Source organism: Osmerus eperlanus, chromosome 3 (genome assembly GCF_963692335.1).
Source record: "Osmerus eperlanus chromosome 3, fOsmEpe2.1, whole genome shotgun sequence".
NCBI classification, from domain to species: Eukaryota; Metazoa; Chordata; class Actinopteri; order Osmeriformes; family Osmeridae; genus Osmerus; species Osmerus eperlanus.
The window spans coordinates 7,055,896-7,079,720 of record NC_085020.1 but is presented as its reverse complement, the minus strand read 5'-3'; the positions used below and the strand labels follow the sequence as shown (position 1 = coordinate 7,079,720).

The window sequence follows — 23,825 nt, the reverse complement described above, 5'->3', positions numbered from 1 at the left end:
AGCACAAGTCATACTATACAGCAAGAGTCATACTATAAATCAACAAAATGACAAATGCTCTGCAGGAAAATCTGTTTAATTGACCGAAAAGGTTTCCCAGAAGTCTGAAGTATGGGAAAACCAGTACAGATATAAAAAAAGGACACAAGACTGAAATTAACAAAACATTACAAAAGAAATTATCGAGTGACATTCCTGGCCAAGATCAGTGGAACCCACCCCTCTTAACTATATAGAATATTTGCCAAGTTAAGTGTTTCTCTGCAGGTCCTCATTGAAGTGTCAGTAGTGCAAGACAGGCTTCATGATTTAATATTACACAGAAATGCCAAAATGTTATTTGTACCAGCATTACATTATTCTCACAGATGAGCATTTCAACCATTAACTACACAAGAGCAGGTTGCAGCTATGTGGGCATGTTAATGATGTATTTGACAGCCATGAGGTTGAGATGTAAACGAGGGGGGGGCCTCATCAGGGATTATGTAAGTCCAGGCCACAGTCAGAGATGGAGGGACGGAGAGGGGCTGGGCAAGCCCAGGCTGCCCTCCAGAGGAGAGGGGGGTAGACTGAATTGTAGTAGTGGGGGTTCTTAATCCATTTGCAGCTCCAACAAACTCATGGCCAGTCAGTTTGAGCAGGTTTGATGAGGTCGGAGGGACACCGGTCAACCTCCCGGCCTCTTCAATCTGCTCATTAGTCTGTATAGCACGTCTGTGGCCAGGGCACTTAGAACATGCCGCCACCCATGCCTCCCATGCCGCCCATACCGCCCATACCGCCCATGCCCCCGCCGCCTGGCATCTCCTTCTCCTCCTTGGGCAGCTCTGTGACCACAGCCTCAGCAGTGGAGAGTAGAGAGGCAACACCGGCAGCATCCATTAGTGCGGTCCTAACCACCTGCAGGGGGGGGTAGAGAAACTAATTACCTATGAGGCAATAATAACTTGTACCAGCAGAGGGAGTAAATTCAAGTCCATCAAAAGCATGAAGGTAGTCTTGAAAGTAACAACTGTTTGTGGGGAAAGCATACCTTAGTGGGGTCGATGATGCCCTTTTCCACCATGTTGACATATTCTCCAATGAGAGCATCGTAGCCCAGCTCAGGTCCTCCCTGCAGGATCTTTTCCACCACAAGCGAACCTTCTACACCAGCGTTCTTGGCAATAGTCATGGCTGGGATACGCAGTGCCCTCCTGATGATCTCCAAACCTGGGGAGAGACATAGAATAAGAATTTATTATTAGTCATTGTCAACTTCTGTCTGGCGATGATCAAATCCGTTTTGATCTTCTAGATAAAGGAGATATTAGAATAAATGTATTCACATCTCCCAATTTATGAAAAGGAGTGGAAGAAAAACTCTTAGTGTTACTGTGTATAGCTCGGTTTGTCCATATAGAGAATGCGGGCGCTGCACAAGTAGTGGCCAGTGGCAAAGTGCTGTACTGTTGTGTACCGTTTCTGTGCCCTGGTGCAAACCGAATTTCCTGAAGTGGGACAATATAGGATGTGAACGTGTGCGCTCATGTCCATCTCCAGAAAAGGTTACCGACTTACCAATCTTCTGGTCTTCGTTGGCAGGCTTGATGTTGTCCAGGGCAGGGATGCAGCGCAGCAGGGCGCAGCCGCCCCCGGGCACGATGCCCTCCTCTACTGCTGCCCTTGTGGCGTTGAGGGCATCCGTCACACGGTCCTTCTTCTCGTTCACCTCCACATCACTTGTTCCTCCGATCTGAAATGAAACAGCCCGGTCAGAAAAACTATTTGTTAAGGAGGGGTGTTTGTTAGTCCGTAGAGCAAGTAGCCTCTTATGCTATGACTTGTTTCCACAAGGAACACGTGCCCTTCTCTGCTCTTACGTAACACCATCATCCTGCCCTGCCTGTGCACGACTCACCTTAAGAACCGCCACTCCGTCAGACAGCTTGGCCAGACGCTCGTTGAGCTTCTCCTTCTCGTAGTCGCTGGTGCTGCTCTCCAGCAGCTCGGCGATCTCTTGAGAGCGCTTCTCGATGAGTGCCGCATCCCCGCGCCCTTTCAGAAGCATGGTGTCGTCCTTGGTAACCAAGACCTCGCCAACCTGTCCAAAGTCGTGAGCCTGGATGTCCTCCAGGGCCACGCCCACCGCCTCATCCCCGAACACCTGAGGAACAGCAAGAGTGGTCATGTTGGATGATGGGTCTCTCTACTCACCATAAACCACAACTTTCTACTCTGACCAAGTCAGTGCTTAGTGCCAAATGTACTTACAGTGCCACCGGTGGCAATAGCCATGTCATGCAGTTGGTTCTTCCTGTTGTCTCCAAAACCTGGGGCCTTCACTGCTACCACCTGGAGCCCCACCTTCAGTCTGAGCAAAGACACAAAGAGTACAGCTTAATAATCATAACATCTCAGAGTCTGGTCTTAGGGTTGAATATTCCGCTCTGGGAACAACCAGTACAACCAGTCACGGTGACATGTTGAGAGTGGACCAGGCTGGAGGAGTGGCTAGTGGACAGACATACCTGTTGAGGACCAGGGTGCTGAGCGCCTCTCCGTCCACATCCTCAGCCACAATGACCAGAGGTTTGCGGTGCTGGTTGGCAATCTCCAGGGCTGGCACAATGCTCTGGACACTGGAGATCTTCTTCTCACTCAGCAGCAGGTAGGCATCCTGGAACTCACACTTCTGACCTGAGGAGAGGCAGAGGGAATGAAGTCAGGCTGTGGGGGGGTCAAGAATGGAAAACGACCTCTGTGGGACTTGGGTGAAAGAGGTGTACTAAAGAGGGAGAGGTGTTACCTTTAGCTGTGTTGATGAAGTAGGGGGAGATGTAGCCACGATCAAACTTCATCCCCTCAATGATCTCCAGTTCATCATGAAGAGTTTTGCCATCCTGGGGGGGGGGAATACACACCATTTAATGCTGAAGAGAAGAGTACAACAAAGGGATATTGTGGTTGTAGATTTGGATTATTAGTAATAGTGTACCTTGACAGTAATAACACCCTTGCGGCCCACTTTCTTCATGGCGTTGGAGATTATGGTACCAATCTCTACATCTCCATTGGCAGAGATGGTAGCAACCTGGGGAATCCGGTAGATATTTCAGTCAGATGGATAGATAATTTCTTGATAAATATTTGGAAAGCTTGGCTAGCTCTGCTTTTTATTTTAAACTTGATAAATATTTGGAAAGCTTGGCTAACTTGTTGAGTCCCAAACCCAGTACGTACCTGTGCAATCTCCTCTGGAGTTGTGACGGGCTTAGACAGCCTCTTTAACTCATTGATGACTGTTTCAACAGCAAGCATGACGCCACGGCGGATCTCCACGGGGTTGGCACCCTTGCTGATGCTATCAAAGCCCTCCTTGGCGATGGCACGGGCCAGAACAGTGGCAGTGGTGGTGCCGTCTCCAGCCTCCTCATTAGTGTTGTTGGCTACATCCTGCACCAACTTTGCACCAATGTTCTGGAACTTGTTCTTCAGCTCAATGCTCTTGGCAACAGTCACGCCATCTTTAGTAACCTTGGGGCTGCCCCAACTCTGCTCAATGATGACAGTTCGACCCTGTAAGTGGAGAGTGGTGGGGGGAAGGGGGAGGGTTAGATTGGTAAAGGAAGTACAAAAATAATTTCGGAAACAAATCAGAAGGCACATTTTTAAAGAAAGATTAGAAGGGGAGTCGTTATTTTATGACCACCTTGTAACCCGTTTGTAGTTACCCCAGACAGAAATCAGTTAATTAACTTCAGATGGCTAATAAATGTATTGGATACCTTGGGTCCCATAGTGACAGCGACAGCATCTGTCAGCAGGTCCACTCCTTGCAGCATGAGAGCCCGGGCATCAGCTCCAAACTTCACGTCCTTGGCGTAGGAGCGTGTGAGGTGGGGGGCCAGTGCCCTGGACACCGGCCTCATCTGTTTCAGCACTGTTGATAGACGCAGCATTGCTGTGGAGGAGAAGAAACGAGAGATAGAAGGGAACGTGAGAAACAGTTGAGATTTCAGTTACAAAAGGGGGAAAGGAGAAAGAGTAAAGCACATGGCAAGTCCAGGCACTGCAATTACTCTGCCAACTCAAATATGTGAGCTAATAAGTACACTTTCGCAATAGTCCTGGCTTTACTTTAAATCGGACATACACTGGCACTTATGAAATTATGAAGTGAAAAACACAAGATACTGAAGTTAACCTGTTGCACATGACCATTATCTTCCCAAGACATCCCCTCCCCCAGAAGTCATGCAAGGACAGTCAGTGTGGCACACTACAACCAACCCTAGAGGCCGTTTAATGTATAGCAAGAGGATTGGGGAAGGGGTGACTTCAATTTCCGAGCAGATTAAATCCGTCGTAATAATAACAGTAATGATAACACACAATAAATAGCTTTATCATTTACAATACATACTAGCCTGCTGTTATATTATGTGGAGCTGGCTATCCATCTGTCTATCACCTGTTCATGATTTTAAGAATTTTAGGTTGGAACTTAGAAGTACAAATTCTAAGGAGAAGCCTACAAGCATGTTTTCCTTGTTTCAAAGACCTGGTAGTAGTACTGACGATGGGCTATCCACACAAGGTTGTACAGAAATAAAATAATACGCCTCTGAATGATTTACTTATTGTTAGTCAATGAGTGTAATACAATGACACGGAATCTCCACTTCACTACGGCTCCCACGTGTGTTCCATGGACAGTGTTCAGGTCACGCGTCACAAGGTCAAAAACGCACACAGCATGCGCGGAAATGACTCCCCCTGAATTGCCAAATGAATGAGAAGGATGCCCACTGTGGTTTCCAAGTAACTAATTAAACCTCAATTTAGGAATTAAACGGAACATTAACTGTTCTGTGCTCTAAACTGAAGCGTACATGACAAATTAGTGACAGATGAGCAATCTGCCAGATTAAACTAGTTAGCTAGTTATTGCCATTGAGTGCCGCTAGCTTGAACAGTAACCCGTGCTTGGATTAAGGATGTACATTTTAAGTAACTCGTACAATCGTTGGACGATTTATGCAAGCACATGACTACGCAGCATTCAAACATTCTAACAGAATGAAAAATGTAAAGACGATTAGCGTAAAATACTGTTTTGAGGGATTGCCATTAGACGTTATGGGAGCTGAAATTCAATAGACGCTCTTCATTGCTTAATATCAAGCATTAGTGCATAATGAAACACTAACTTGTAGTTTTTACTGTCCTTGGGTGAGGAAAGATTACCATAGCTAGTGCTAGCTAGCTTTACCGTTTGTGGCTAAAGAATTTCACCCCAAAATACTAGCTAAAAAGAATGACAGTTCAGTTAACTGCAAATGTCCGTATACATTATGCTTACCTTAATAAAGATAAACAAATATCTTACAATAGGTACTTACTTCCTTCCTTGTCGAATTGTTTGAAGACTGCACGAATTGCTCGTCGGTTGGACACGGAATGATATAATGTGGTGAAGAGAGGCCAGTGATGGTGCAACCGTGCTACAGTTCAGAGACAGAACTGCACATGGTACATCGCATCCGGGTAATTTACCGGTGAACCCCTGACCATGTATAACGAAATAAACTGTTGTTTTTACTAATTTTACGAATACTAGAATAGTATTTACTGTTAAATAGATTGTGGAATACTTACATATACCTAATATTTTAGTTAACTTCTTTATAGGACGCTTTATAATGTTATACTGTCAGTGCTTTAACAAATGCATGCTCGTTCCCGGGTGCGGAGTTCCAGAATTTTCGCATGTGCCATTGGAGAAAAAGAGAGGTCAAAGTTGACATTGTGCAACCTCGGTGCTACTTAAAATCATAGACATATATATGTCTATGCTTAAAATCACATGTACGCACTACAAATTAGCAGCGCTTTCATTGCAGTTGACAAAATAATCCTCTATATTAGTTGTTTTATTCGTCCATGTAGTAAACTGAGAGATTTGCATTGCGTAATAGTTTATAGAACATTCTGGATTAGTATTGGAATGGCAAAATTAGGGGGCACCTGAAGACGCGCATGCGCGTAACTGTTCTGGATATTTCTTCACGTGGTGCCATTCCCCTTCAGTGTCAGATCTCAGATCCACGCGCTTTCTCTCTTTCTAGTCAAAGAAAACGGGGCTTAACATCACAAGGACTCAGAGACTGCACATACAACAATGGTAAGCATTTATACTTATGTCACTCAGAAATGGACGGTGTCGATGTGTATGGAATGAAAAATACATCTGCAATCTCTTAATCCCATATCACTAGCTACTTGATAGCTAGCCTGTTCATAGAACTGTTTGCTAGTGAATGGCTAACCAATTTAGGTTGCTAGCTGGTGCTAATTTGTCAATGTATCGAACTATACAAAGTCAGGTGTATTACGTTGCTGTCAACAAAATACGTCTCAACAGAGTTTAAACTAGCCAACGAGTAATACGGTTTCGTATGAGATGGACAGACGTTCCAAACGGACCGAAGGGTCAACAGATGAAACTGCGTAGAATGCACCAAATTTCAACGTGACTAAGACCAGTTTATTCAATGGTTGATTAATAAGGATATTTAAGACATCGGTGATATTGTGACCAAAAAGACTGCACTTGAGGTATCTTGAAAAACGAAATTATGGGTGTGAAATCCAAAATAATTCAGCAATAGTTTGAAACTAATACCCGTGTTACTGTACTATCCGTGTAGCTTGTAATTTAAAAATGTATATTTACAAATGTTTTGACCCTTTGAGTGTTAACAAATTGATTGCACAGTGTCCTTGCACAACGTGAAATGCATTACCGGCGATTCATACACCCCTTCCGGGTTCCGTTGTCGTCACGTCCAGTTTAAGTCAGACTTAACACTAAAGTGTTTTTTAATCATTTTGTGGTGCATATTTGGCACAGTGATTTAACAATTATGTTAAAAACGTAACTTTTTCTATTTGATAAAAAATAAATTACAATTAGTCCAACCATATTGGGTTTATCCCAATAAAACAATTTATGAAACGCATCTGAAGAATCACGAGTAAAATTAGAAAGCCATGTCAAGTCATTGAAGAAGGCCTTGAATGCTATCTTCATGTCCTTGAGGCTTCCAGACCGCACACAGGGCTTGCCACAGGAGGAGGTAGTGGAAGGCACTGTGACAGTGCACCAGTTGATTTATTCTTAAATGTACTGAGAAATCCATCTTTGAATCTGTTAGTGTTCTTTGTCCTTCTCTGTGATGGTAAACATTGATAGGTAGGGAGTGAAGGTCTGCACTCAACCTCCCCCCTGTACCCATCCCCCATGCCCCCCCCCCCCCCCCCCGAGAGTCAACAGATTGTAACCCAAATGCGTTGTCTTCCAGTCTATTTATTTTCTACTGCTCCACCCCCTCTTCAATCCTCATTCACCCCCAACCTCCATGTGACCTTCACTCAAGGTTACACATGCATCTGTTGCTATCAGACAGGCAGCTGTTCTAAACCAAACTGCCTGTCTGTTGACCCTCGTGTAACTAAATATTTGTTTTGATAACTTTCATAAAATTTAAATTGTGTGGAGATGTACTGTGGGGGGAAAAAGCATTTTTCATGATACTCAAGCCTTCCACTTTTTCCATAATTTATCTTAGACTCCCCCTTGTGGCCATTTATTATTGTTACGCTTGGACAACCCCAGTGACCATGATCCTAAAAAGATTTATATAATTCGGTCTTTTCCTCTGTCTCCAAAGGCTTTCAGAAGGTTCCTCCCCATGTTTGACCGGGTGCTTGTGGAGCGTGTGGCCGCTGAGACTGTGACCAAGGGGGGCATCATGCTGCCAGAGAAGGCCCAGGGCAAGGTTCTACAGGCCACCGTATTGGCAGTGGGACCCGGCTCTGTCAACAAGGTAACCAAATTAACTTGGTTCATCTAGACCTTGGGACCATCTTCCAGAATAGTTTTCTGGAAGATGGTCAATACTATCGTCTGAAGTCTATATATCCTACGTCTGACCTGTGTCTCACCATATATTTCTATTGCTTTTGTTTTGGTCATCTCATCCAGAATGGGGATCTTCAACCTGTGTGTGTCAAAGTTGGAGAAAAAGTCCTCCTTCCAGAGTATGGTGGAACTAAAGTATCCCTGGAAGACAAGGTATGTCAGGAACAACATTTCAGGTATTTGATTGATGCGGGATAGTGTGGATTTTTTAAATTGGAAATATACAGTATTTCTGTACAATAAAACGTAGTAAAGATGAGAGGAATTCTACCTTTTATATAGTAATGACAGTATAGGTTTAGGTACATTACCGGAAGAGATTAAAATAAAGTGGCCCCAATAGGGTGTAGTATTTATGGTGACAGGGTCAAACACAAGTTGACTTCTGATCAATGTTTGGTTGGGTCACACATAAAGACACAAAATCCCATAACTCAAAAGCATGGAATTGTCTTATTTTGAGTGATGAGTCAAGTATCTACGATTGTTGCCTTCTTGTAATTTATTAACATATTGTGTTTCAGGACTACTTTCTCTTCCGTGATGCCGATATCTTGGGGAAATATGTAGACTAAAGTCCTATCTTCAACATGTAAAATCATAGCAATCCCATGAAAGTTAAAAGTGGCCTCATGTCCTTTTTTTTTCCTTTTCTATGTTGTTCAATTGTAAATAATTCTAATCATGTTTTGTTACATTAATAAAGTTACCTACTGAATCTGTATGTGTCTGATTTTTGTTTTGTTAACATACAACATAAACATCAGTATTGCAGAAGTGTCTGGTGTAGTGGTCTATATAACATGTTTTTACACATGTATTAAATTGACACACTATTTGTAACTGTGGACAAATAACACATTGGGGCTTATTTAACATCTCCTGTCTGACTCACTGCTGCAGCAGTGGCCCTAGCTATAGCGAGTCCGCAAGAGAAGCATCCGGGTATTCTGTCGAGATGGTCATGGCGGAGGGTACTGCAGTTCTCAGGAGGAATCGGCCTGGAACCAAAGCAAAGGTGGGATTCCACCAATCGGGACGAATTATAGTTTTAAAAAAATGTGGTTATTGTGTGGTCAGAAGCTGTCCATGTGGTGATTTAATAGGGGAAACTCAATTAACAGTGGTTCTCTTCCGGATACGACAGTTAACCAGCATAGGAAGGGTCGGCCCAGTGACTGAAATGTCTGTTGGATACTGTACAGTACTTGTCAAATTGTGAAAATCATTTGCGAAGCCAACTTTAGCTTGGCACAGATTTGCAGTTGTACTTTCTCAGTATTCGGATTTAACCATCTAATACTATTTCTAATGATTACGTTCCGGCTTATAGTCGTGCGTTCTCAATGCTAGCTTGGAAGGTAGCTAGCTAGTTAGCTAGCAACTGGCTGCTAAATGCTAATGAAAGCTAGCTGATTGGAAAGCAACTTCTACTAGATAGCTAGCTCTAGAGCTAACATTATTAGTTTGATATCAATGATAATACTAGGACAATACTTCATAGCCGGGTACGCTGTTGACTTAGCTAGTCTTGTTTATTTGATAACTTGCCATTACATTAACATTCTGTTGCTGAACTTCTAGCAAATGTTGACTACCTAACTTGTAGCATTATCTAGCTGGGGCTAGATAAATTTAATTATTTGTTTACATTGGTCATTGTCATCGAGTCAACCCTCTAACTGACAAGGCTTGGACGTTAAACACATTTATGTAACGTCTTGACTGTTCTGTCATACTTAGGATTTCTACAACTGGCCAGATGAATCGTTCGAGGAAATGGACAGCACGCTGGCTGTACAACAGGTGGGGTGTACTAGCAGGGCTGTTAAAAAAAATGAGATCGAGTGTCTAGACTAAACTTCACAGAATACGGCATTGCCTTGCAAATGATATCAAACAACATTGAAGAAAACTAAAGTTAAACATAATGGCTAACCCTAAACTCTCATACATTGCATGCATTGCTTTTTGGCTAGCTTTTATATAAAAAGTTAAACAAGCTGTGGCCTTAAGGGAGGTTTTACTAGTTATCTATTTCATTGTCAGTGGCTCAAGGCTTCTCTCTCCCTTTTAGTATATTCAGCAGAACATCCGGTCTGACTGTTCCAACATTGATAAGATCCTGGAGCCACCAGAGGGACAGGATGAAGGAGTGTGGAAGTATGAGCACCTCAGGTAGGCTATCTGGCAGCAGTATTCATTCTATTCTGAGAAAGTTGTATAGAATCAGTGTTTTAAAAACAATTTGCTTTCTCCATTTCCTTTCTGGCTCTGCAATACAGGCAGTTCTGTCTAGAGCTGAATGGACTTGCTGTCAAGCTCCAGGTGGGTACCTGCCCACACACCAGCCAATCAAACAGCATTTCAAGTCTTCACTTTCCAATTACCATATTCAAATGCAGAGATATTAATTGATACGACTGGCTGTTCGATATAGTAGGCATCAGTTTCACATTCATTTTAGATTAATACAAGTCACCTGGATTAAATAAAGAAAATGTTGAGATCAGGTCTGACTCTTACACTGTGGAATTTGTTTGTGTTGTCCACAGAGTGAGTGCCACCCAGACACTTGCACCCAGATGACAGCCACAGAACAATGGATCTTCCTTTGTGCTGCCCACAAGACCCCCAAAGAGGTGGGCATTAAATCATCAAGACCATTACCTACAATGCTGTTTGCTGTAAAACCATGTGGTACCAGGATTCTACGCTTGTCTTATAGGATGACAGTTAGTGACAGTTTTCTTCTGTTTTTGTGCAGTGTCCTGCGATTGACTACACCAGGCACACGCTGGACGGAGCTGCCTGCCTTCTCAACAGCAACAAGTATTTTCCCAGCCGGTAAGTTTTGTCATGAAACACACTTAATCACACAAACTATCAACTTATTGTAGGACTGGCATCATACCCTGCCTTTTGAGCCAACCGCGGTGAGTATTATGAAGATGCATATCATAACCTGGCTTGACAACGCTGATCCACATTGTGATTTTAGCACTTCTCCCTGAAAATCTGGTCTCTTCAGGGTGAGCATCAAAGAGTCATCTGTGGCCAAGCTGGGTTCAGTGTGTCGCCGCATATACAGGATATTCTCCCATGCCTACTTCCACCACCGCCAGATATTTGACAAGTATGAGGTACGAAGTCTCAGTGTCACAGACAGTTCCACCTTTAGATACCAGGGCACTGTTACCAAGACAATTGGGAAACGTTACATTTCCTGAGGTTTAGTTACCATTTCCACAACTGTGGCTATGTATTCGAGTCACACTTCTACAAGTCTTTTTTCTGAATGGGACTTTTGCTGTAGTTCTCTCATCATCTTCTTCTTTCCCCCTGCAGAACGAGACGTTCCTGTGCCATCGGTTCACGCGCTTTGTGATGAAGTATAACTTGATGTCAAAGGACAACCTCATCGTTCCCATCCTGGAGGAGGAAGTCCAGAACACCCCCACGGGAGAGAGCGAAGCCTGAGCGTGGCCAAGGCGGACGCGCACACACACTACAGACATGAGCCCAGAACAGAAACAACCTCCTAGATAGTGCTGCCCCTGCACTGGTGTTGAGCATCATTTATCGTCATATCAACCCACATTATGGTATATGCCTCATAGAACTTGCTCTGTGATCCAAAGCTACAGTACAGTGGAGATCTGAGATAATTGGACAATCAGAGATTTAAGGCAAGCTAACAGGACGTCTATTCGAGGTCCGTGTGGTTCAGCTGCAGCTGCTTGGCAAGCTAGGCCTATATAGCTCAATGTAGTGGGACTTAAAGCCAGTTTAGACCTTCCCTATCCTTTCAGATCTGCAAGTGGGTTGTTTCTGGACTGGGACAGGCTCTCACTACTCTGCAGGGGGACCTTGCTTTCATGTTTTAAGCAGCTGGATTTGCAAACCCATGTAACCATCGCATGTGTCGTTGAGGCAAACACATGGTTGGTTTCCCTGTACATAACCCCTGCCACCCTCCTGCTTTCCTCTTCATCTACCGACTATCATGTTCTTCTGGTGCTTCAGCTTTGCTTTTCCTCGATCTTTTCTGGTTTCTGTTCTTTTCCATGTTGATCTCAGTAAACCTTTATCCTCCTTTATCCTAAGTTATTGTGTGAGAGGATTCTTGTCTTTCCAACCCACTGTATTTTTTTATTTTAAATGAACACATGTTTTGTTACTGTTGACATGCATTTTCACAATGTCTTAATAAAAATGTAAAAAGACTGTTTACCCAGCTATATATGTTTTGCTTGGGGGGGCTGGGTTGTCAGCTGAAAGGTGTAAAAACAAACGCACAACGGCTAAAAGGGTAAAACTATTTAATATATCAATAGTACAGGAAGAAAACATTTCTCAAAACTGAAAACACTGCAAAAGGTAGATAACACTGATTTACTCATCCCAAGGCGAGGAAGATCAATAGAAACATGTAGAACTACAAAGGTTCCCACAAACAATAATACTTCTGTTAACCTATAAAGATATTTACAGCAGCATGACAATCTCTTGTCAAGCCTTCCTTTCATTCCCTCTATTACCATTACACTAAAAACTGTCTTGTGTCCTGGAGTCAGATCTTAAACAATGTCAATCATTTGAGACTTCTACCACTGAACAGTGAAACAAGTGAACAAATAATTCCATAACAATGTGCACAGTTTGAGCCCAACTGATGAAATAAACGTAATTACATCATTAACAGGTGAGTATGGAGAACAGACTCGAGCACCAGTCAAAATGAAAGGTATAACCCTAGTGTACAAATTGTCTCAAATGTGGCTTTTTTTCCCCTAAAAGATTTGTCAAAAGTTTTTTCCCTATGATCAATTTTACACAACCTGAACATCCCGAACTGAAGTTGAACTAACTCAATCTCATGGTTCAAGTGGATGTTTACAAAAATTCACAGCCATCCTGGGGCCTTGGAGAACCCATACACCCTATAGAAAGACATCAAAACTCATCCTATTGTACAAATAAACTTCCCCGGGCATGAACCCAAGAACTGTGTTTTATGTCACCCATCACAAGAGGCAGGGCTCCTTATTTTGTGACACAGCAGTATTGAGAGGTCAGGTTATTCTCAGTACCGACATACACAACTTGTGTATTTGTCCACCTGATAAATGTTTATATCCTGCATGTGTTTACAGGAGAGATACAGCTAACAGGAAGTAGCAGGCCAACAGAGGATGAGGGGATGAACCGAGGTGCAAGTGGCGGCGGGTGGGTCACACAACAGGAAAAGCGGATGAAAACATCTCAGAGGAGGACTGATGGATCACAGGAAGTGGAGAGGGCCGTCAGTGTGCATGGCTCTTCCTGGTTCCTCTGATCCCCGTCACATGTGGCTTGTTTTGCGGAGGTGACAGTCATATGTGTGTCTGTTTCTCATCATGTGAAGGATGCATGATTAGCATGACATTCTCTTTTAGAACCTTTCCCTTACTAAAGTGTCATACGTGAATGCGAACAAGGTGAAGTAAAATATCTATATGGTAGTGAATGCATATTGCTTGTTTTTTCCCCAAGAACTTGTATAAAATGTGGTCTTAAAATCAAGTGATAAATACTGTATGGCTTGAAAAAAAAAAAATATATAAAAATAATAAACATTACAAAAGTGCCAATTCTTTTCTCTACTCTATATTCCTGGTTATGTGGAAAGGGTTAGAGGGATATGGGTGTACAGTAAGTGTGTGTGTGTGTGTGTTTACAGTTTCTGTCGGTGTCTCTCTCTGCGCTGATCACATACAGGTAACCTCTGCTGCGCCATCGTCTTGTTCAAAGCCCCCCTCTTCCAGGTGGGAGAGGGCGCTGGGATACCCTCCTCCGAACACCGGGAAGCCCCCAATACCCCCTGATGTAGGGGAGAGCTCCTCTGGGGTGGTGCTGCCCACCCCGCGACTCACAGATCGCGTGGAAACATCACGCTGCATGGAGGCTGTGGCATCCTGTGAGGAACACCCAAGAAACCTTTCAAACATATTCGCCTTTCACACAGCTATGTCATTCATCCAATGTCCAACAGGAGGCAGTGTGGCCCAATTGAAAGTATTACGATCTCTAGCGCCATAATGTCCTCCTGTACGTTCACAGCCACAGCTCACCTGGTTCTTCGGGGAAGCTGCCTGCATCTTGACGGGTCTCTGGAGGAACACCACCTGCTTGGTGGCCAGGTTACCATCACTGAAGAACCACAAAGAACAAACATAGTTAGTCACAGAGTGTGTGTGGTACTAGCATTTGTGTGTATATGTGCGTGTGTGTTACCTGTCATGGCGGATGATAGGAGTGGGAAGCACACAGGTAAGAAGCCAGCCAAACTCAGCGAGAGTGTGAAGGAGGGGTCCATAGTCAGTCTTCACATTGGAACCCTACACATTGGGCAGTAAGACATCTGTCCCTTTAGTGGTACATCCCAGGTACACGATGGGAAAGAGGTCCGTTTCAGATCAGTCTTGTTCAAACACACACAGGCATTGCTGACCTCTATCACAGTCCACTGCTCCACGACGATGGTGTCATTGGCTGGAGGTGAAGTGCTCCTCTCCTCATAGACAAACAGACCCTCTAGAGACCTGGGCACTGGGTCACCTGACACACACATCACTGCATAATCAACAAGTATCTATTTCACATTTCAATATATCCCTATACATTTCTGCATATCTGTAGTAGGTAACATGGAAATATACCAAGCACCAGATTTCTTCACAATAGGAGGAGGAGAAAGATTCTACACGGGGGGGGGGGGGGGGGGGGTCCGTGTAGAATCTTTCTCGTGTCGTGTCACGGAAAGTGTGTCATTGAGATGACAATGAACTAGTTACACTCCTTTGGAAGTAGGATGTGTGTGCTTGCCCGAGTGCATGTGTCTGTGTGTGTTCTACATTTCCATATCTCTACGAATGAGGTGAATTTTTACAGCTGCCAGTCTAGAGGAAGTGAGTTCACAAGGTTGGAAGGAGAGCTCCAAATATAGCCACAGTGAAAGAGAGGGGGAGGGGCTCACGCAAACAGGAAGTGACTGTAAAACAGAATTTTCTGGGAGCACAAAAATTGATAGACTGGGAGAGTGGGAGAGAAACAGATGTGGATTTGAACGATGATAAGGACAAACAATGTTCTTAATCTCTCGTTCTTTCTCCCTCCCTTCCCCTCTTCTTTAATCCCATCCTGTCATCAGTAATAGGCTGTTTCTAACATCACCCTAGTAGACCCTATAATAGTTGTGACCTCTCACTATAGTAGGCTGCAGTGGGACTGTTCTGAAAGGAGATTACTACTATTCATATCAGCACAGGACTCTACACAGACTCAAAACCATCTGGAATCTTAGCTCTGCCAACATATGGACCATCAACCTGACTGGCTGTACCTTTGGGTGTGTCCCAGTATACAAAAGAGTCCACCAATGACCAGCCCTTGCGGTAGTAGGCGGCGGTTAGCTCCAGCCAATCAGCCTCCAGCGCGCTGACCACCTGGCCCTTCCTGGAGACGCGCATGGAAAGTGCCCCCTGGTGGTACTGACAGGCCAGGGAGTCCAGCGGGGCGCAGCCTGGTGCCCAGGAATGGAAGAACACCAGAAGCCTTAGGTCTGGACGGAGAGAAGGAGACGGAGAGGGGGAAGAGGGGAGGGAAGGACATGAGGGGAGAGAGAGGGAAGAAAGATGACCATGGAACAAAGAGAAGAAGGTTAAAACCATACTGGCCTGACAAACAGCATCCAAGAGGAACTCGTACTGTTCAAAGAGTATGATTGTTTGGTAGTAGACAGTGTCTGAGTGTGTGACGTGCTGTGCTCCATGTAGGCTAGGTCAGCCTGGGTTGAGGAGCAGGCAGGCAGAGTGATAGTACTGCTGCAGAGCCCCGGGGCAGCTTGTCACTCACTCTCATCCCCACCACACAGGCTTAAACCCAAACACACCGACAAGGCAGAGGGAAGAGACGGAGAGAGGGAAGGGGTTAGACCAGAGAAGAGGTCTCACCAGGGCTGTAGGTGTTCTCCTCCAGGTCTCCGTCTCCAGGGGGGGTGCGCGGAGGGGAGCGCGGGGGGGAACGGCAGCCCCTCCTGGGACTGGGCACCCGGCCGTTGCTGCCCCCTCCTCCTCCAGCCTGCTGGAGGACCGAGCCCACAAACCTCACCCCGCCACGTGCACTGCTGTTGACCTGCAAACACGCACGCACAGATCAGGAGGCGGCTGGGGGGGGGGGGGGGGGGGGGGTGAGGGGGGGCTTGCGTTGGATGGGTGCAGTAACTATATGACGGCGTCTGTGCCAGTAGGGGTAAGTCAGTCTATGACATGTTCCGGGGGTGCTGCAGTGTGGTGTGCAGGACTGACCCTGTCGATAAGCGCCCTCACGATGTCTCCCGTCAGAGACTCTCCTGGGAGGGGCCACTCCTCCACTCTCAGCACTGGGACACTGTGGCACATGGACACCGCATGCTTACTGGACACACAGACAGACAGACAGACAGACAGACAGACAGACACACACACACACACAGGTTAGCTCACTGACTGGTCTCACGCTACAGAGGGCCTGTCCATCCAGCTGGGTAGTTCTCATCAGGCTGTATGCAGACAGAAAACATATGAAACTTTAATGGGCCCAGCATGAGAGGACAACTGCTGTCTAAGCATGACATACATAAGGATAAAGAAAACAGGAGGAGTGTGTAGACATACAGAACTGTTCCTCTGCTGGGACCCGGTTAGCAGTTAGGACATGTTGGCCCACACCAATAAGAAGAGAGATTCTTAGCGGACGCTTATATTATTCTTAGAGAGAAGATAGTTATGATATGGTATGTTTTACATTTCACCAGTGGAATGTATAATACTGAAGGTCACAGCGGGCACACAGCGGGCACACACCGGGCACCCAGGAGAGAGGAGGCAGAGATGCCCCATTGGCCCAGGTAACAAAACTCCTGTTGTCAGGGTACATTTCTACCCAATGGCAGGCGTTGTCTCAACCCATTGGCAGACCACACCGAAACATCCTCTCTAGGACCCCCCAAAATCCCCCCATCCCCGTCTCCTCACACAGCCGTCTGCCGGTCTGACCTCCTACTGATCCTGCATTAAATATGCAGCTCCTCTTATTAATCATTCAGCTATTTACTAGAGTGGGAAGGCCGCTGACATGCAGAGCTCCAATCAGAGAGCAGTGGAGGAGGGCGGTGGGAGTTATTGTTGTGTCTGCAGCACCTGGGTCATGGTGCTGTGGGGGATTGTTGTGTTGCCAGACCATGTGCAAGCGTGTCATGTCTGCGTGTGTGTGTGTGTGTGTTTCTGGGGCTTCCTCTCATGTCTGCGTGTGTGTGTGTTTCTGGGGATTCCTCTCATGTCTGCATGCGTGTGTGTGTGTTTCTGGGGCTTCCTCTCATGTCTGCGTGTGTGTGTGTTTCTGGGGATTCCTCTCATGTCTGCATGCGTGTGTGTGTGTGTTTCTGGGGCTTCCTCTCATGTCTGCATGCGTGTGTGTGTGTTTCTGGGGCTTCCTCTCATGTCTGTGAGTGTGTGAGGGGGGCATTACCTGGGCCGAGGTCGGGCCAGGATGGCCCGATACAGCAGGCTGAAGGGCAGCGAGCGCGTGCGTCCGACGGAGAGGATGATGGGATGCAGGGCTGTCAGGACGTAGCCCTGGGTGTAGTAGGGCTGCAGGGCCTGGGGCAGCTCGCACAGGGAGGCCACGTACTGCACGGTAGGACGACTGCCTGGAGGAGGGAGGGAGGAGGAGGGGAGGAAGGAGGGAGGGAGGGAGGGGAGTAGGAGGGAAGTAAGGAGAGGAGGAAGGGAGGGGGAGGATGAGAGGAGGAGGGAGAGAGAGAGAGATGCATTAGGTCTAGGTTATGGGTGACTCACTGTGATAAGGGGTTATCCCTGTAATGTGCTTTGTGCACACTGCATTGTGGATTAGAGTACAGTGGAAAAATCTATGCCCTGATTTTTAGTTCACCCTGGATAAAAGCATCGGCTAAACGAATAAAATGTCAAAAAGGCAAATATTTACACAGGGCCATTTGCACCCTTCCTCCTCCGTCCTCTAATGACTTCACCATCCCTATTCCCCTGGGGAGAGGGGAAATCCCACAGACACACACACACAACACAAACCCAGAACAACGTTTTGGTTGTCACAGAGGAATGTGAATGATAGAGTAGCGCCCTTCTCACGGCGACACACCACAGCAGCGTTACACCAGCCAGACAGGGACTACAAACACAGCAGCGTTACACTAGCCAGACAGGGACTACAAACACAGCAGCGTTACACCAGCCACACAGGGACTACAAACACAGCAGCGTTACACCAGCCAGACAGGGACTACAAACACAGCAGCGTTACACCAGACAGACAGGGACTACAAACACAGCAGCGTTACACTAGCCAGACAGGGACTACAAACACAGCAGCGTTACACCAGCCACACAGGGACTACAAACACAGCAGCGTTACACCAGCCAGACAGGGACTACAAGCACAGCAGCATTACACCAGCTACACAGGGACTACAAGCACAGCAGCGTTACACCAGCCACACAGGGACTACAAACACAGCAGCGTTACACCAGCCAGACAGGGACTACAAGCACAGCAGCGTTACACCAGCCAGACAGGGACTACAAACACAGCAGCGTTACACCAGCCAGACAGGGACTACAAACACAGCAGCGTTACACCAGCCACACAGGGACTACAAGCACAGCAGCGTTACACCAGCCACACAGGGACTACAAGCACAGCAGCGTTACACCAGCCACACAGGGACTACAAGCACAGCAGCGTTACACCAGCCACACAGGGACTACAAGCACAGCAGCGTTACACCAGCCAGACAGGGACTACAAGCACAGCAGGCTGCTGAGGCCTCCTTCTCTTGGGTAACCACTCAACCCCGCCCAGGGCTGCTCCTAATGAGAGGGATACACCACCGTCACCACAAGGCTTTTTATACCAGCCGCTGCTCCAACAGTCACAAACACAGTCCAGACTACACCCCCTTATCTAATCCCCCAGCACTTTTCTTCTCTGGTTTCGAAACAATTGATCCTTTTATTCTGCAGATCTACAAAACAGGACTAGGACTCGGTGTCTAGCGGGGAAGTGGACAGGCGGATGTTGGGTTGTTTTTCCTTCACACAGTGACTTTCTCACGGATCTGGCAACCCACTCCTGCCATCATTACCTTACTTTTTGAGTCTACTGGAGTGGCTGTTCACTGTAGGGCTGGCTCTGGGCCTCACACAGACTCTTTACAGTCAAACACAAACATTTGTAGTCTTAACACGCATGCATACTGCACATGGGTTTACATCAACAAAATAGGAGCTGTGTGAAATCAAGGGGACAAACAGCACATCACACTGGCACACTGTTCTTGGACAGCAACACACACCAAGCCCATTCCAGCACAACCGAATGTACACATTGCATGTTTACAAATACAATCATACTCCGCTACACCACATTCTCACAACCGGGAACATCTGAAACAGATTGTTTCCCTGGACTTCATGTGAATTTTACGGCCTGATTTGGCTTCAAGGTCTGGAATGCTGGCTGGTGGACATGGATTCTAATCCGAGGTCCACATCCGTCACTCTGGGATGTCTAGACCAGTGGGTGGTTAGGGAGGACTGTGGGCAGACTGGCAAGGCCAACCAGAGTGCCCAAGCGGCATATCCTGTGTGCTACAGAGAGAAGCTGAGATAACGGTACAACAACAGGAACACAGCCGCCTAAAACCAATCCTCTCCAAAAGATCCTTCAGATCAACCTTGGTGGGAGTCCTCACCTGACTGTGTGAAAATAAGGACACATTCCAGGCCATAGCTCTCCAGAGGATCACAACGCCAGGCAGTTCAGAAACAGGCCTTTAGTGTCACACACACACGTCTCTGGCCCAGGCTTTTGTCCCTCTCCTGCTCCCCAAACCCCCCCCCCCCCTCACCATCCCAGTGCTCGCCCTGTTAATGCACACACTGAGCCCTCTGTTCGTTGTTATGTGGGAGAAAAGGCAAGGACAGGAGGAGGGGTGCAAATTGGGGGGTGAGGGGGGGGGGAGGTGCGAAGGAGAAGCTGTGTAAAAAAAAGGGAGGCAAAAGAAGAGGGGGGGGGATGCTGTGGAGACAGAGCAAGTAAAAGAAAGAAGAGGGGGAGAAGGATTGAGATACCAAGAAGGAAGGAGGGGAGAATGTGGTTACAAGAGAGTTTATGAGCCAGAAAGCTCATGTGTGAAAGGGAGAGCTTGTAAGAGCCACTGGCAACCGTCGAATAGAAGGAGGGAGGGGAAGAAAATTCAAGGACTGACAGAGAAAGAGAGAAGGTGGAGCTATGTTCCAGACATGGCATACAGTGTTGGACAAACGGGAGGGCATGAGAAGGAGGTACTAGAGCTCTCACTGGATCCGATCATTTTTATATGATTATAGAGGCACTTAGTCTGTTCAGTTGTTGCCCTGTCTGTTAGTACATCATTAGATTACATTAGCACAACATTAGGCAGTTACGCCAATCAAGCTGCTTTGAACTCCCCAGAAATGTTATTAAGGCCAACCAGATTGATTCTCCACACGGTATTAAGCCACCCGGCCAGGTCTGCCCTTGTACTGTCCCATGAAAATAAATCGTAGAAACTCACGATAATCTGACACAATCCCGTGTTTTCAGATTAACAGGATGAAAGAATACACTAGATTGAGGCCCTCTGTTTTCCAGTAGTAGAATGTAGATCAGTTGAAGACTCAGCAGAGAAGTAATCAGGAGTTGCATCCATCAGAGGTAAACAACCTTGGAGAGAATGACATTAACCAAGCGAAGCGGGGAGGAGGGAGTTTACATTCATCCCCCAATCCTTTTATCCTTCCCGTTCATCCGTTTATATTCACAAAACATATCTCCAGTCAACTCTATATCTATCATCCATCCATTCCTGTGGCCATTAACATAGGTACTCCATCCATCCAGCCAGTCATGCCCCCCCCCCTCCCCCTCCCCTCCCCGCTTCCTCCCCCCCAACTCTTTTTTTCCCCTCTACCCTGCACTCTCCCCTGTGACTCTCCTAGGGCCCCGGCCTTGCCTCAACCCCCCTCAGAAGGCCCAACTCTGGCCCGGTTCCCCCCTCACTGACACAGCAGCACAGATCCCAACTCGGACTAATCAGCGTGGGGAGGCATTCGCCATTAGTCTTTGATGTGCTGCCTCTGGCCTCGGCTTCCGTCCCACAGCAGGCAGCCAGGAGTAATGGTGCTTTAAAAAGGAGGCCAAGCCACTAGGCAGGGCCACTGCTACCGAAGGCTGAGGGGAGATGGGGAGGATGGAGGAGAGGGCGGGGGGCATTGTGCAGAGAGGGTGGAGGGGGAGGGGAGACGGATGGGTATAGATGTGCGTCCCAGAAAGGTTTCCTTATTAGGGGAAAGGTGAAAGGGAACATGACAATGCTGACCCCCCTGGCTAGTCGAAGTAAAGCAGGGAATAGGGAAACTAATCTGTAGTGGGGAAGTGTTTAGGGACAATCTTCATAATCTGTCTATTTGCCTCTTCATCACAGTCCAACATCTGGCTCTGGAGGGTGGGGGGTTATCTGAAAAGATCTAATGGAACGGAAACCATGTCAGTCTTGTGTGCATGAGAGAGAGAGAGAGAGAGAGAGAGAGAGAGAGAGAGAGAGAGAGAGAGAGAGAGAGAGAGAGAGAGAGAGAGAGAGAGAGAGAGAGAGAGAGAGGAGAGAGAGAGAGAGAGAGAGAGAGAGAGAGAGAGAGAGAGAGAGAGAGAGAGAGAGAGAGAGAGAGAGAGAGAGAGAGAGAGAGAGAGAGAGAGAGAGAGAGAGAGCAAGCGAGCGTGTGTGCGAAAGAAACTAAAGTATTCTGATCTACCTCTAAGGCATCTGCAGTCCAGGTGCTCCTCAGGAATGGAACACACTGACAGTTCTTTATGCTTAAAATCACTCCCTCAACATGAACGCAAAGTTCTATTCTCTCAAGCACATTCATTATGAAACCTATGCAAGGTATTTGTCTAAGTGAGCAGCAACCTGGCCCATAGTTTGTTAACGAACAAAAGAACCCAGTGCTCTGCTGTGCTTAAAACCAGCTCACGTAATGGATAGACATGTCCAATCACATCCCAGTGCCCATCCAGGGTGCCAACTCAGCACAGAGAGGTGGCTCACCAGGGGGGGGAGCTAGGCTGGGGAGGCAAATAGGCCAGGCCAGCCTTTCAAAACCAGATTCTGGCTCATATCTTGAAAAACAGGATAATCGATGAACAGCACTGTTCATTACTGATCAGTGATCAGATCAATCACTGTCCCCAACAACTCATATCAGTTTATGTCCAAGACACAAGCCCACTGGAAACAGGTGTCCATCATGATTAGTTCAGTTCTTCCAGTCTAACACTGGTAGTTGGTTAAATACCTAACTATGCCACATGGCCTGTTTACATGGTGGGCTTCCATTCAACAACTTAATCACCATATCCTTCCAAATGGGTCACACTGTCCTCCTCGTCAAAACAGCCAGACTCCTCCTGTTATCTGGATTACCCTGAAAATGCACTGCCGCTTGACAGCCATAGCTGATTGAGATTATCAAATATATCTATGTAACAGCAGGTGTCTCTGTGGGGAAGTGGCCATTTTTTGTTGTCACGCATGAGCATTCTGAAACGCTCACACACACACTCACACTGCAGGGTCACATGGGAAGGAGAAATAGGAAAACTCCCCTGACCCATTTCTGGATAGAATAAAATGACAGCACTGTTGCTAGGACATTTCAGAAGACCCCAGCCTCTTTCTGCCGAGGGTACACACGTGTAAGAAGTTTAAATGTAATGAATGTCTTGAATTCACGGTTTACTCTATGTAACCCACTACACAACTTCAATAAGTTTGGTGTTTTTAAGAAAACGTACAAGTACAATGTCTCAAAGTAATTTACACTGGACCATATGGAAATCTGATTAGTTTTAGGACTAAATTCGGGTCAGTCAATGGTCCCTTCATGTGATTTTGTTATGTTTTCGCATTATCTTGCAATCATGCAAGATAATGACAGCCTACCTTCCATACTGAAGTCGAGTAGCACATATTCGTACACCGTATCTGTTTTGGTTTCAACTTGTGGTCTCTTCAAAGTGGAGTATATTTTCCCTGGGCTGCTGTCCTCCGGGTCCTCGAGCTTCCGCAGCCCGCAGCCCATTGTGGCGGGATGTCCAGCTCACACAGCTCGATCACGGGAAGAGCTCTCCGTTATGAACAGCCGCGCTCCTGATATGAAGTTAACGGGATTGCTCCATCCCGAGCTCAATAGTTAATCCCTTGGAATGACCCAACATAACCTCTGCACACTGCAATAGGCTACAAACGTTATTCCTCAATTATCCAATGGTCTGAGAGTTTATGCTACTGAGCGTAGATGATCTTCATTGGATCCTTGATCCCACCGCCGAGCGTGTGGAGTGTGGAGCTGACTGCTAAGGGAAAAGAAAAAAAAACTCGCGGAAAGTTATGATTGACACTTTCCACCGAGGCGCGTGCTGTTACTTTGTTGCAAATGATAGTTTTAATGTAATATTACTACGTGTCACTATGTTGTTCGATGGAATCATCCACGGAAAATGTAAAGGAACAAATCTGTGAGACCCGAAACCTACATAAAGGAACGCAAAGCGTGGCTTCTCGCTAGAGACAGAAAAAATGGGAGGAACGTGGGCGAGCTGATTTAGGGAGCAACAACATCTGACAGAGGAAGCGGTGGCTGCATGGAGAGAGGAAGGTGTGAATAAAAAAATCACATGCAGTCTGTCACCATTCAGAATAATTTCTCATTTTAAT

The 23,825-nt window shown here is 46.3% G+C and overlaps 3 protein-coding genes across 6 annotated transcripts; 1 reads left to right on the top strand and 2 right to left on the bottom strand.

The window, feature by feature from the left end:
• Nucleotides 1-58: 58 nt before the first annotated feature.
• Nucleotides 59-5,544, bottom strand: hspd1 (heat shock 60 protein 1). Its single transcript, XM_062456861.1, has 11 exons — nucleotides 5,388-5,544; nucleotides 3,771-3,946; nucleotides 3,226-3,561; nucleotides 2,981-3,076; nucleotides 2,792-2,885; nucleotides 2,514-2,682; nucleotides 2,257-2,356; nucleotides 1,904-2,149; nucleotides 1,564-1,738; nucleotides 1,037-1,215; nucleotides 59-903 (listed from the first exon to the last, which is right to left on the bottom strand). Exons 2-11 carry the CDS (start codon nucleotides 3,942-3,944, stop codon nucleotides 733-735), a joined length of 1,740 nt encoding a protein of 579 aa, XP_062312845.1. The 5' UTR covers nucleotides 3,945-3,946; nucleotides 5,388-5,544; the 3' UTR covers nucleotides 59-732.
• Nucleotides 5,545-5,888: 344 nt separating this feature from the next.
• LOC134017345 (MOB-like protein phocein) lies at nucleotides 5,889-12,200 on the top strand. 3 transcript variants are annotated; one of them, XM_062456860.1, is made up of 9 exons: nucleotides 5,889-6,169; nucleotides 7,719-7,874; nucleotides 9,713-9,775; nucleotides 10,047-10,147; nucleotides 10,255-10,297; nucleotides 10,525-10,611; nucleotides 10,737-10,816; nucleotides 11,001-11,112; nucleotides 11,318-12,200. In XM_062456860.1, the coding sequence occupies exons 1-9, from the start codon at nucleotides 6,167-6,169 to the stop codon at nucleotides 11,447-11,449; spliced, it is 777 nt and encodes a 258-aa protein (XP_062312844.1). In that variant the 5' UTR covers nucleotides 5,889-6,166; the 3' UTR covers nucleotides 11,450-12,200. The 3 variants fall into 3 exon arrangements, with proteins under 3 accessions (XP_062312844.1, XP_062312843.1, XP_062312842.1); XM_062456858.1 differs by lacking the exons at nucleotides 5,889-6,169; nucleotides 7,719-7,874 and adding an exon at nucleotides 8,848-8,987; XM_062456859.1 differs by lacking the exons at nucleotides 9,713-9,775; nucleotides 10,047-10,147; nucleotides 10,255-10,297; ... (2 more) ...; nucleotides 11,001-11,112; nucleotides 11,318-12,200 and adding exons at nucleotides 8,033-8,122; nucleotides 8,494-8,691 and having other exon boundaries at nucleotides 6,012-6,169.
• Nucleotides 12,201-12,274: 74 nt separating this feature from the next.
• On the bottom strand, nucleotides 12,275-23,825 carry rftn2 (raftlin family member 2). 2 transcript variants are annotated; one of them, XM_062456902.1, is made up of 10 exons: nucleotides 23,052-23,182; nucleotides 17,996-18,897; nucleotides 17,519-17,699; nucleotides 16,318-16,426; nucleotides 15,964-16,144; nucleotides 15,354-15,572; nucleotides 14,463-14,569; nucleotides 14,246-14,349; nucleotides 14,083-14,161; nucleotides 12,275-13,926 (listed from the first exon to the last, which is right to left on the bottom strand). In XM_062456902.1, the coding sequence occupies exons 2-10, from the start codon at nucleotides 18,042-18,044 to the stop codon at nucleotides 13,720-13,722; spliced, it is 1,236 nt and encodes a 411-aa protein (XP_062312886.1). In that variant the 5' UTR covers nucleotides 18,045-18,897; nucleotides 23,052-23,182; the 3' UTR covers nucleotides 12,275-13,719. The 2 variants fall into 2 exon arrangements, with proteins under 2 accessions (XP_062312886.1, XP_062312885.1); XM_062456901.1 differs by lacking the exon at nucleotides 17,996-18,897 and having other exon boundaries at nucleotides 23,052-23,825.